General features: G+C 51.7%; 1 protein-coding gene across 4 annotated transcripts in view; it reads right to left on the bottom strand.

Moving 5' to 3' along the window:
- The window catches only part of GAS7 (growth arrest specific 7), a 103,305-nt gene extending 92,498 nt beyond the window's left edge, over nucleotides 1-10,807 (bottom strand). For 2 of the 4 annotated variants that reach the window (XM_080380781.1, XM_080380783.1), the window contains exon 1: nucleotides 10,439-10,806. In XM_080380781.1, the coding sequence (XP_080236907.1) occupies nucleotides 10,439-10,621 (183 nt within the window). In that variant the 5' untranslated portion in view covers nucleotides 10,622-10,806. Of the gene's footprint in view, nucleotides 1-3,902; nucleotides 3,936-10,438 lie in introns of those variants that run through there. The other 2 variants (XM_080380782.1, XM_080380784.1) reach the window with 2 other exon arrangements.
- Nucleotides 10,808-13,635: the final 2,828 nt, after the last annotated feature.

Genomic DNA, 13,635 nt, shown 5'->3' with positions numbered 1-13,635 from the left:
ACAGATCTCAAACACCACCAAAGAAAGATTTTTGGCCTTTGGGTCTGTACTCATCTATGAGTTCAAAGATCAGTGACCAAAGTCACCCATTCGCCTAAATTCACCCCAAAGCGGCCCACATTAACAACCGAATACTGAGGAGACTGTTCACAAATGCTAGAAAAGATGTATGTCAAAATACACTGGCCTGTTCTACTGCTAGTTGTGTTCTACACAATGCAGGGTGGTAGCTCCTGAGTAACCTGTGGCATCCCCCTTCTGGAATTTGCCAGCAAAAAAGCAAACCACAAATGTATTAGGCCAGGGGTCCTCGAACTTTTTAAACAGGGGGCCGGCACGCGGATGAAGTGGCAGGCAGCCATCTGCGGCTGCTTGGTTTTCCCCCTCCAACCCCCGGCGGGGGGGTGTCTGTAAATATTGGGTGGCCGGATTGAGGACCCTGGGGGGCCATATCTGGCCCGCAGGCCATAGTTTGAGGACCCCTGTATTAGGCCAATACAAAAGCTATTTTCATAGCATAATGGGGAAAACTGGGTTACTAGTATGAGCAAAACGCCTTCTCTGCTATTACATACACCTGTAAAAGGCGTGCTACCCAGGAAAGTCACCCCAGTGTGCACAGAGAAAGAATCATGGCAGGCAGAGCATTACCAGTAAGTCTGTAGCGCATGGAGCATCACCTGCTCTCCCCCTCAACCCAAAGAGGTGTGCTTTCGCTGGTATGGCAGGTATGCAAGGGGCTCCTGCCAGCCCAGTCCTCTCCAGTGCCCAAGCCCCACGTGCACAGGCGCAGCCCATCTGCCTGTGCTGCAGATACTGTGCAAATCTGTAGAGCTGATAGCCCAGGTCTCCTGCCACATACCAACCTTTCACACGAGGTCCTCTTGATAGGTAATGTTTTACACAGTGGCGTGACAAAAAATTCCAACTACACTAAAACATACTTCGATTTTTCAAGACAAACACTTGTTGAAGCACCCTGTTCTTGAAAAACAGCGGCTGAACAAACTGCCTTGATTTTATGCTGTTCTGGACTCTAAGTGGATCATGCCAATAAAAGGGAGCATGACACATAATTAAATATGGCCAATGATTCTTTGATGTAAACTGATGACAGTGTGCAAAGCACACAGTGGGGACCATCAAGTCCATTATGCTTTTTTCAGATCTCCCCTGGTCCTCCTTTCCCTGTCTGCAAATGTGGGGCTGTGCATGGTTACTGGAAATGTGCACAGTGGGGAGCAGCCACCGCAGCACAGCCCAGGCGTTCAGGAGGCTTTCAGCAAATCTGCCATGTGTGCACAGTAACCAGGCACATCCCACAAGCGCTGGATTCTGAAAAAGCTGCACAGAACAAGTGTTCCATGGAAGTGTCAGAAATCAAAGACAGAAATACCGGTGCCTTATGTCAAATATTCCAAGACACAAGTTAACAGGGCTGCCTGCCGTGTTCAGCGGGCTGACTCCCCGTGCTCTGCCGGTCGTGTGAACAGGATGAACACATGCAACATGACAAATACCACTCTTGCTGCCCCGAGTTGTAGCATGGCCACAGCAAAAGAGACTGCAACAGTATCAGTCTTTGGAACTCCTTGGGACTATCTGCAATGCTGCAGCACCATGTAGTTGCTCCTATTTTTATGGGACTTCCACAAAACAGAACATCGTATCTTTGGGATTGCACTTGGTGTCAGCAGTCAGTGAAACAATGAAAACAAGCCCTGAGTACATACTTAGACATTTTAGATTCTGGTAATGCAGAATCATTACTGATAATAATGTGCTCCACAGGGCATAAGCAACTATGGAAGATAAGGCATCACATAGAATAAAAGAACGGTTTAATCTGATTATTTTAACGATCAGTTAATTCTACTTATTCATTTATTATCATACAGGTAAAAGTGAAAGATTAGAGAAAACCAAAGCCCACCAAATCTGCCACAATCTTTCAGAGCTAAATTTTCCATTTTGGACACCCAAGTGAAATATTTTTTTTTAGAAAATACTGAGCATCTGGCATCTTCTCATTATTCCTACTGTCTCTTTTTAAACTACATTCAGTATAAAGTACCACGTAATACAATCAACACACATTTGCAGCGCAGCGCTCATCATTTAAGGTACACTCTGCGTCCAAGTTAGAAAGTGAGACTATTTAGACTACCCCATGCCTACCACTGCAGAAACCACTCCTGTGTTTGCCTACAGGGCACGTGCCCCATTCAAAGCACAGAATGAACAGGGAATTCTTGAGGGAACTAAGTGATCTTTAAGTGAGTCTTTAAATGACCCACGGTTTTCATCTTCACAGTATATCCACCCTTAATGTGCAGCTGCACGGCAACTCATTCAGTCTTTAACGTCTACAAGGCAGACACCTGCAGTGAGACCATTTTTATGCTCTCTTTGTAATCCATGGGCAGGAAGAGATCCTTCCAGATTAAGCCTCCCATGACTTTCTTTTTTTTTGGTCTTTTAGCTAAGGATAAAGAAAAATATCTTTAAAAAGTCTGTTCTGTGCAATTTCTGCAAGACTACCGATGAGACTGTTCCCACCTGCTGCAGGTGCAGCATCCACAAGCCCAGGTTCTGCAACACCCCTACTCAAGCAGAGGACAGAAGAGCTCACAACAAATGTCACACCCATTAGTAAGACCCTTCCTTTCATGAATTTTGGGTATTTATGGTACTATTCAGTTATAAAATGCGATCCATAATTTCAACAGCCCAAGACAATGATCATCAGATAGGTGACAGACACACTCTTGTGAGCAAGGGATTGCGAACTGTGGTATCACATCTCCTTCATGTTCTCATGGGGCTTTAAAATCCCTCAGAAAAGTGATCCTCTGGCAGCAAAACATAATTTCCTCACCCTTTTAATAAGAGAAAATAGATTATTTCATTTTGTTCACATTTCCCTGAAATGCCAGTGGTTGATGACTGTGTCAGTTTCCAGCCTGAAAAGATACAGTTATCGAAAGTCGCAGAGAGAAAAAAAGCCACTTTGAAACTAAAACACAAAGCAGTTCCACATGATTCTCATTGTCGCTCCTATCTCACAAATGCCCTGCTTTGGACAAAGGTTTGCTGTTGACTCATGTGAAGCAGACCAGCCTCAGCAGCTGTGAGCACCAAATTTTGAAAACTCTGCCCTTCCCTCTGGAGACACCACCTGCAGCAGCCTCCACCTGCAGCCTTGTGAATCTCCCCCTTTGCCTTCCTTGGTCTTCCCCACAGGGAGTCATCCCTGCACCGGGAGGATCAGCATCATCCTTCTGTGCCTGGAGGAGACGCCACCCCCTCCCTTGGCCGCATTTACTGCTCCTCCCCAGCACCATCTCTCAGTGGCAGAATAGCCAGAAGGTGCCACAGGCATCCCTGGACAGGGCCGGCAGGGGACAGGGGCACCAGTCCCAGCCTGGCAGCTGCTCAGCCAAGTAGCTGGACTGCTCAGCTTGCAGCGTCAGACGCTGCACAGGTTCCCGAGCACAGCGCCATGCTCTCTCCCTAGCCAAGCCACCTACAGAAGGGTTCAGCACCCACAGCCTTATCACACTGGACTAAGGACCAGATTCCTCTCCCACCACACAAGACTACATATTGGATCGTGACTTCTTCCACAATATCTTTAGAAAAAAGCAGCAAAAATTGTACCCCAAATTGTCACACATCCCCTCAGTCCTTGTTGCTTTCCAGGACTTTTTATGTTGAGCTGATTTTTGAGTGGAGAGATGGAGGAATGAGAAAGTGTGAGGTAACATACTCCAAGGGTGTAGAAGAACCTGCTAAGAAAGCAAAGCACCATTGCTGCGTGCAGGAGGTGCCGACACCACATACACATTTCCCAGGCCTCAGGTACTCACAGCCAGGCAGATACTTCCCAGACACAACCTTACTCTTCTTTGTACGGTCATCGGGAAAAGCTCTGTTGCAATGGGTATCAACATCTCCGCTCTTCCAAGTGTATCATCGTACACGTTACATAGCTCCCACGACAGCTGCCCGTGCCAGCCCTCTCTGTGGCAGCACACAGCACAGCTGTCACACTGTAGTACTGCCTACAGTAATGCTCATTTCTAGGGCTGGCTGGATATTTTCTGACAAAATGTTTTGGGGTTTTTCCTGGTCAAAATATGCTCCATCACTAATGTGAAAAAAGAGAAACATAAACCACATTTTTTTTCTCTGTAAAAAATAAGAGGGTTCATCACAATACTGTTTCACATAAATGTTCAGAAGTTGAATTTTGTTATGAAATGGAATTCTCTCTGCTCATCAGGTGGCAGGTTCTAGTTTCTCCTTGAGCACACTGTCTCCTTGGATCGTATCATCTTATGACAAGACATGGTTTGGCACAGAAATCCTCTACACATTCTCCGCTACTGCAAAATAAATTAGAGGCTTTATTATTTCTAAGAATTCCTTTCAACACTTTTCTCTGTGACTACCTGGGCATGAAGCAGTTCATGCCATGCCTCCTGCAGCGAAGCGTGCTGCAGCCTCCAGGCTCAGCTGTTTGCACATTTCAACATCCACATGGCAGATGTCACACATGGGGTTAGGTGAGGCGATTACTCCCCCAAATATTACACAGCAGTGGAAATAATGTATAAAAAAACCCCTGTCCGATGCCTGCACATGCACCATGCATCAGGGGGAAGTGTGCAACCCTTCCCTTCCAAAGTGCCTCACAGTTCAGGCAAATCAAGCTGTGGAAGTGCAGACAAGATCATCAGCAGCAGTCAGTCCTATGCTTGTCTCAGATTCCAGAGCCACCTCCATCCATGCTGGAAGCACACACTGTGCTTCACAGAGACTTACATCTGTGGGATGACTGAAGCTATAAAAAGTGCTGACAATTTTCAGCAAATTTGCATATGTTGCTACTGCTGCTGCTTATATAAGTGATTTCTAGCTAACCACAAATACAAAAAGCAATGCCCAAAATAGATTTTCAAACAAACCGCTTGCAAATGTGACTGAATGACACATCTCCCCACCACTCTGAAAATCACTCCTCTAGAACAGCAGACACAACAGCCAGCATTTCCCCAGAGGGTCCCGTGCAAAGCAACCCCCAGACTGCATACCCAAGAGGTCCAACACCACCTTGCCCTCCTGATATCTATACTGCCCTGCACTAGTAAAGGTTGTGACAAAATGGGACACACCCAAGACTTGTACTAGGTTGCTCTCAGGTCTAGGGCTGTATAGATCTTTCCACACACATCATCATCCCAAGCATCTCTGGTGCAGGTGGAGCACAGAGGCAGTCAGCCTCTGGACAGGACACATTTGTTGCCTTCAGCTGTTAAGAAACCCCTCACTGTGTCACATACCATGCTCTGTTTGCTCTGTATGTGTGCTCACCATAGCAGCGCTGGCTTGAAGGACTGCTCATCACCTGTGTCTGCATAGATTCTTCTTTGCACCAGGCTGGAAAGGGCAATTGCTTAACCTGGGACAGAACAGTAACACCACTCTCAGTGATAACACTACCAGGCAACAGCCTGGCACAGAGGGTCCCTGTATGGCTCTCCTCAAGTCGCCAAAAAGGCAAAAATATAAAAGTATGCACGAGGGAGGAAACGGTCAAAAGATGCAGCTGCTAGTCCCTGACTTTCAGGTCTAATGGCTGACACAGCTATAAACCACCAAAGGGGGGGTGAAGGCTGGAGCTGGCGGTGTATCTGCTCAGTGGGACATGCATCACAAGCAACAACATCACTCCTTCCCCGAGCCCTTGAACGTGGAGAAGCGTGTTGCTTGCTCATAGACCAAACTCAGTCAAAGCAAAACCATACGAATTTGGCAGGAGTCTTTCAGATTCCTCTGGTGTCAATGGATTCTCATGTTCAGGAAATACTGGCTAGGGGCTGTTTCTCCATTAACCTACTACCTGTCAGAGCACAACAGTATGAGAAACAGTACTTGGCTTCCCAGCACAAGGAAGGCAAAGACATGCTGGAGAGAGTCTGGCAATGGACCACAATTAAGGGATTGGAGCATCTGTCATACAAGGAAAGGCTGAAGAACTGGTACTGTTTAGCATCAAGACAAGAAGAATCAAGAGGGATGTTATCAACATGTATAAAACTGGGGGTGGGTGGGGTGGGGTGTGCGGCGGCAGCAGCAATGGGATAGGATGACAGTAAGAAAAGCAGAGACAGACTGTTCTCAGTAGTGTCCAGTGAAAGGACGAGATGCAATGGGCACAAATAAAACCACAGAAAATCCCTTTTAAACACTACAAAAAACTGTGAGGCTAGCAAAACACTGGAATAGGTTGCCCAGAAAGGTTGTAGAGTCTCCATCTTTGGAGATATTCAAAATCTGACCAGCCACGGCCAGAGAAGCTGGACTAGCTGATCTCCAGAGGTGCCTTCCAACTCCAATTCTGTGAACAAGACTGCAGCAGCCTCCCTGCCTGCTGCCAACCAGCCTGGCCCTAGGGAACCCATCCGGAACCCTGTCACAGAGCTAACACCCTCCCTTGCTCACTTTGCTCTCTGCTTTTGATTCATGGTATCACTTTTGCTTTCTGACAACTGTATGTTCTCCAGAGCTCACAGAGACATCTTGTTCCTGGCTTATCCCTACCACACACTCCTCCAGCTCTCATTGTTTCCACTTGCCATGAGCAGGAATCTCCAGCCATCGCTTTCTTCTAACCCACCACTGTGGGCTTGCGGTAACCACAGGAGCTGGAACCAAAGGGTGCCAAACATCTTTACCTCCCTGTGTCTCTCTTGCTCCACATTCACTACAATTTTTGTCCTTTCCTTGATCTTCTGTGATGAACGAACTGAACAAACTTTTTTGCTAGCAAGAGAACTCAGGAAGCAAAGGCAGCAATCCCTCAGGAACATCCATCTCTAGCACTGGAGTTCATCTCCCACAAGCTATCTTCATGGCTTTCTTAGAGCTGATCAACTCCACATTTGCCATTAAACCCCATTCTGGTTCACCACCAACCATGGATACCTATTTTTCTCCACCAGAGCCAAGAGCTACCACAAGGTGTGAGTCTACACAAGGAGGAGTGTTGCAGCACTTTCCAGACTATCAAGCTACCATAAGATCTTTTTTTACCACCTCATACCAGCATACTCTTCATACAGTCCCTCTGATGCCTTCTCCACATCTTGCCTCATCCAGGGCATGCTCTCTCTTCTCTCTGCTTCTTCCTCTCTCCCTTTCTCTTCCTTGGCTGCTCTCTCTTCATTGGCTCTCAACCACTTAACAGAACAAGTCACACATGCAACTTATCTACATCAGCCAACCCACCGCCCCTGAAGCCAACCCACAGTTGCATATGATCAATGCTAATTAACCCAGCTTCATTCCAGTACAGAGGAGGACCCTGCCCTGTTCTCAGCTCCTGGATAAGCCAGCTAGAGCCACACGGCAGCATGCAGAGGACTGGCGCTAGCAGCTCTGCAGCCCGTCTGCCCATGAAGAGATGCAGATGGAGCAGCACAGTTCCTCCCAGGTCGGAGAGAGCATCAGGAACAGCCATTCCTCCTCTTTTGTCTAGCAGGAACCAGCTCAGTGCAGGCTGGCTGCTAAACTGCTCAAGGGTGGAAGAGACTCCCCTCTCACCTGCTGTCCTTTGTGCCTTCCTTGCTTTCCTCTTTCAGCTGAGGACCAAAACTCAGCGCAGACTATAAGAGCACTGTCAGGGGAGATTTCAGCGTTGGTAAATGTGAAGTTGTATGGATAAGAAAATCCAGCCTGCCTGTCTATAGACAGTGGCAGGTTTAAAGACACAAATGCTTTAGAAGGTCGTCTCCTTTTGGTCGCACGTAGCCTCCTGACAGACTTTGCTGAGAGGAGAAAAGGTGTGTGCCATGCAGGGCAAACCCTCCCTGCCCTGGCACACGTCGGGCAATGCTACAAGCCATGTTCATCCACTACTCTGGCAGAAAATGCAGCCAGCTGTCCTTCGGGACAGCGAGGTACAGGGCTCTAGAGAGAAGAGCATAGGTACTTGCTGGAGTGAACTAGCGTGGGGAAGTAAGGGCAGCACAGAAGGCGGGAATAACATCTTTCTCTTTCAACAACTGCCTGTGGTTACGTTCAGCTCAGAACATAATGCGGAACCTTAACGAAAGCTTCAGGGCCAGGGCCAACTGAAGCCAGCATAAGTGCTGGTTGGTACTAAAAGGAGAATCGTGTTCATGGCCCCACCTGGTGATCATCACCACCCATTGTCATCACCTCCCTGACGCCAGCTCCAGTATCAATGGTTGGACAGGGACTTGGATCAAAGAACAGAGAGGGACAGTATCTCTATCACAGCATCTTTCAGTGAGATCGGGTCCCTAAGCAAGCCAGCTACACGCCTGCACACAAGGGAAAGGCTAGCTGCACAGAGCCCTGAGAGACACACAGATACTTCTTCTCACACATCTACTTTACTCTCATGTATGCTAAGTATCTGTGGTCCCATAAATTTGGCTGATTTCGTTATTTAGCTCTCATTTGACATATTTATTAACTCTAGCTCACAGTCCTTACTAGGCAGCACCTCTGGAGAAAATGAAAACATGGCAGAGTGAACACCACCACTTGGCACTTGTTGTCTGTCTTGCCTTCTTTCTGCAGGTTTGCTCAAGAGAAAGGAGGCTGGGCTGTGTGCACAACTGCCTGCAGCAAAGTTTTCAGCGGTACACAAGCCGAGGGTCGGAAGGGCACACCTGTGGGGCAGCAGGCACTGGTCTGAGCACAGTGGAAGTTGGAACTTGCTCAGACTTAAGTAGGAGAAGAGGAGTTTCCAAGAGGGAGATGATAAGAAAGCAAAGGTATTGCATACACAGAATGATTTCCCACTGCCTTTGCTCAGCAGAGTTCGTTCCATCTCATGATACATTCTGCCTCAAACAATTCCTAAATTCCTAGTTAGATGTGTAAATATTTAGCAATTTGTGAAACCACAAACATTCACACATCTCAGTAAACAATCTTGTAAGTGGGAAAACTGACAAACAAAAGGACTCCCACATTCTTAAGCTTATCAGAAAACATCCCAAGTGCTTCAGGGGCACGTGAAAGTCCCAGGCCTCACTCTTGTAGCACTGAGTGTGGAAATTTTGCTTCTACTTCCGTGACTTTCCCGGTAGGAATGAGAAACAGAAGCTCAACAGAAACATCACAGGTTTTTTTAATTCATTTGGACTAGAGGAACCAAAAGGCAATTTTGCCAACTCTATAGGCAAAATGTCCTTTTGCACAGAATCTTTTGCTCACAGGACATTGCTCTGCATGCATGTGGCAGGTCCCGTTCTGCCACCCTGGATTCCCCAGAGGGTGTGCATGGAAAACCTGGGGTGGGCAGCGCCTGCCTCGCATCTAAGCAAAGCAGGTTCTCTGAGGCCCCTTAGAAACCTGGAGGACAAGCAGAGGCTGACCCAAGGAACACTGTGCTGCTAGCCACTTTGGCCTGGTCACCACAAGGACATTGCTTCAGAACATCTCCATACCCACGTGCTAGGTTAAATTGCAAATGACTACAGGGCATGGTCAGCAAAGGAAGGGCTGATGGGCTCATGGCAGGTTCTTGCTTTGGCGCATGAGGTGTTTCAGATTTCCCTTTCAGAAACGCAGAGACTGTGAAGGCACTCTTCACGGACGTGTTATTTTACACTCACATTGCGTCTTGTTTGCATAGGAGAGAAAGCAATAAACCAGCTCAGCTGCAAGCAGTCCTGCGGTGGGAATACAGCCGTTCCCTGGCTGTCAGGGCCCTGAAAACAACGGAAGCTAACGGAGCTTCTTGGCATCGTGACGGAAAGCCTCAGAGTCTCGGCGACTGTTTCTAACTCTGCTTGGGCTTTCCGGGGCAATGCCCCACATACAGCGGCAAGGTGCCTCCAGCCAGCCGAGGGAACTGTTGCAACAGAAGGGACGTACGGGGATTACTTCATCCGCAAAGCAAAGCCAAGGGATGTTCAGCGAAAGGAAACGAGAGGGAGAGGGACGGGGAGCGGGAGAGGGACGGGGAGCAGGAGAGGGACGGGGAGCGGGAGCAAGCGAGGAGGGAGAGGATCTTGCCCAGCATCTGGCCCGCACGCACGGCTGACAGGGGCTGCACCACCTCGCCCACGACTTGTGGTGCCGTTCAGCGGCTGTAAAAGCGCCGGGGCCAGCGGGGCCCGCGGCTGGGGGCGCGCCGGCCCGGCCCCTCGGCGGCTGCGGCGGCGGGAGCGGGGCCGTGCCGCAGCCCCCCGCGGCGCCGGGCACTCAGCGATGCCCGGACGGGTCCCGACAGCACCGGCGCTCTGCAGCCCCGCGTGCCCCCCGCGCCGCCCGCACACGCGGCAGCACCGGCGGCGCAGCCCGGGCCGTGCCCGGCGGGGGGCTGCGGCACGGCCCCCTCCCCCCGCCTCCCCTCCCCGGCCCGGCCGCCCGCCCGGCGCGGCCCCGCTCTTACCTCCAGCAGCTGCACGTAGCTGGCCGGGAACCAGCCGCGCAGCCCGTCCTCCTTCTGCCCTTCCCACCAGCCGCCGTCCGGCACCTGCAGCACCGTGATCAGCTCCCCCGCGGCGAAGCGGAGCCCCTGCCGGTGCCGCTCCCCGGAGAAGGGGTACAGCGTCTGGCAGCGGGAGCCCGACATCCTGCCGGGCCGAGCCGCGCTCCGCCCGCGCCCGCTCCGCGCCGGGGCTGCGGGAGGCCCCGCGCTGGCCGCGCCCCGCGCCCGCCCCGCCGCGCCGCGCGCGCTCCAGGGCCACGGCGGCGCCACGCGCGGGCGGAGCGGGGCAGCCCCGGCGCCGGCAGCCCACGGGCGCGGGCGGGGAGGGGGCGAGGCGGGGGCGGGGCGGGGCGGGGGGGGGGGCAGTCGGGCGCGCAGCCGCTCCGCGTGTGCGGCGCTGGTGTCGGCGGGGCGGCGTGTCCGTGAGTGACGGGGAGGGGGGGACACCGCGTGTGCGCCGGTGCACGAGAAACATCCGGGCGGGGGCGGGGGGAGTGGGGGAAAGGGGAGGGGGGCCCTGTGGGCCCCGCGTGCGGTAGCGCCTCCAGGTGTGCCCCAGCCGCGCGCGCAGCCGCGCCCCCCCCCCCCCCCCCCCGCCCCGCGCCCCCCTGCCGGCGCCGCCACAGCCGCCGCGAGGCGCCGGGTGGGCTGCGAGACCCCCGTGGGCTGCGAGACCCCCGTGGGCTGCGAGACCCCCGTGGGCTGCCCGCCTGCAGCACCGCCCGCGTGGCCCCGTGTAGGGTGGGCACCTCTGCACGCTCCAGGCGCCCTGGGTGTATTTGCGACACGCACCCAAGTGTGTGACATCCATTTTGCCTGAGAGACGTCGTGTGACACACCAAGCATGTACAAAGCGCGCAGGTGCGTGTGACACATCCCCAGGTGTCTGTGTCCGCAACACTCGGCCGAGCGCACGACTTGCTCCACGTGTGCCTGCCTGCCTGCAGCACATGCATGACTTGCACATGCATGAGACACCTCAGTGCATGTGATACTGCTCTGTGTGCCACCTGCGTGTATGTGAGAGATGCACCATGTGTGTGCATCGGTGACACACTCATCTGTGCGACACTCGCGTGTGTGTGTCTGAGACAAGGCTCCGTGTGTGCTTTGTTTATGAACGCCCACGCTGCGTGCACAGCCTGCTCTGGGTGTGCCTGACTCACTCTGCAGCATCTGTGTGACTCTGCGTGTGCGTGTGCCTGTGCGGGGGTGAGAGGATGCGCAAATATGTATGAGACTCGCCCACATAGCACCCACATCCACGTGTACACGGGTGTACCTGAAAGGCAGGGCACGCCTACCCGAGTGCCTCTGTGCTACGTCTTGTATGTTGTTTGTGGGATATGTATGTGCGTGGTTGTGTACAAAACTATCCCATGGCTGCGTGTGAGGAACTCAATCTTGCATGAAACTCAACCCCATATGAAGGTGCACATAGGCTTGCTTGTGCAGGAGGCACATGCATGCATGTGAGAGACACCTGGGAGTGTGACTCACCGGGGGGCATGTGAGCACACACCTTGAGGCTGAGCTGCATGTGTCACACCCGTGGGTTTGTGTATGTGTCCGCCCCCCCCCCCCCGCCACAGGTGAGACTCACTCATACAGGAGACTGACCGGTATGTGTGCTTACAGGACAGCCGTGGGAGACCCAGCTGCCTGTGTGTGACTCTGTGTGTGTGTGTGTAAGCTGGCTGTGTACGTGCCTGCACACACCTGTGCATGAAGAGACTCATGCCAGTGTGCTTGAAAAAATTAGCGACTGGTGTAACTCACTGCTGCACGCATGTACGAGGGTCTCATCCGCGTTTGTGTGACGTGCTGCGTGTGGTACCCATCAGTAGTATGTGGCATGTGGAAGAGAGGGTCACTTCTGTGTCTGCAAGAGTCACACCAGCATGTGTGTGGAAGAGATGAGGCAAAAGGAGTTGGATCTGCCTGAAAGCCCCCCCATCCGTACGCAGGCCTGCCACCCAACATCCTCAGCCAGCTGGTGGAGAGGGAAGAGGTGAGGCATAAACCTGCTGCTGTACTCAGACGTCGGTGAGATGAGTAGGTCCTTCTCCCCACTGACTGATGGGGGCCAGATGTGCCCAGTGGACATGGCCACGTTTCCTCTGATGCTCACCCTGTGGGTAAGCAGGAAAACACGCATCTGCTCCCACTGCATTTGTAGGACCCTTAGGTGCGTGCAAGGGTGTGACCACTGAACTTGGTGTGTATGTGTTTGAGAACATTGCTGGTCCACAGGAGGGTACAGGAGTGTGTATATCTTGGCAGCAGTAAGCATACACTGCGTTTCTCTGCTGGTTGGTGAGATCCTCCACTCAGGGCGGTTTGAGACAGTGTGCATCTATGTAAGCCACAGTGCATTCATGCACGCTGCTCTGGAGAGCATGAGATCTGTGTCACCATCTCTGTGTGTTACTAAACTATCTCCATATTCCAGTCACTAACACTCCACTGGGCTTATGATGATGATGATGTGCACAAGTCAGTTGTGTGTCCCACTCTACTGTATGAAAGTGCCTGCATTACACTGCACATTTGGGCATGCAGGTGTTCACATGACTGCAGCCTGTGTGTGATGCTCCCTGCCATTTGTAACTCTCTCGGCTTGAGTGTATACACGACCTACTGCAGTGTGTGCAAGCCAGGTGTCCTACTTGTCTGTGGCCGCCTGCGTGTTTGCACAACTGCATGCCTGGGCAATGCGTTTCAGGGAACAGGTGCTGGTGTGGGTCCTGCATCAACTTCAGTTCTAGCGGAAAGAACACAGATGCTTCTGCGAGTCACTCCAAGTTTTGCAGTTTGTGGTGCTTTCCTGGGAGCTCAGTCCTTTTCACAGATGCTCTCTGACCACTAACTCCTGTACGGCCTGTCCTGTTTCTAACATTCAGATTCCTTTCTCTTCTATCTCTTTTCATGGAGGAAGAGCCTCCCATTTTCCTTTTGATTTGTTCTTGCTTTGCAAACAGCAGTGAGGAGCAAATTCAGAACAACTACCACCCTTTGTGCCCGGAGCACACCATCGTGTGTGTCTCCCAGCCTCGGGCTGCACAGGCTTTTTATTTATGTGACACAATAGAGTATTTTTCTCTCTCTCTTTTCCTGGAGTTTTATACATTTGCAATACCTTTTCCTTTAAAGTGAGT

This window comes from Falco punctatus (genome assembly GCF_963210335.1).
Source record: "Falco punctatus genome assembly, chromosome: 1".
Classification (NCBI taxonomy): domain Eukaryota; kingdom Metazoa; phylum Chordata; class Aves; order Falconiformes; family Falconidae; genus Falco; species Falco punctatus.
This window is presented reverse-complemented; position numbering and strand designations above follow the sequence as displayed.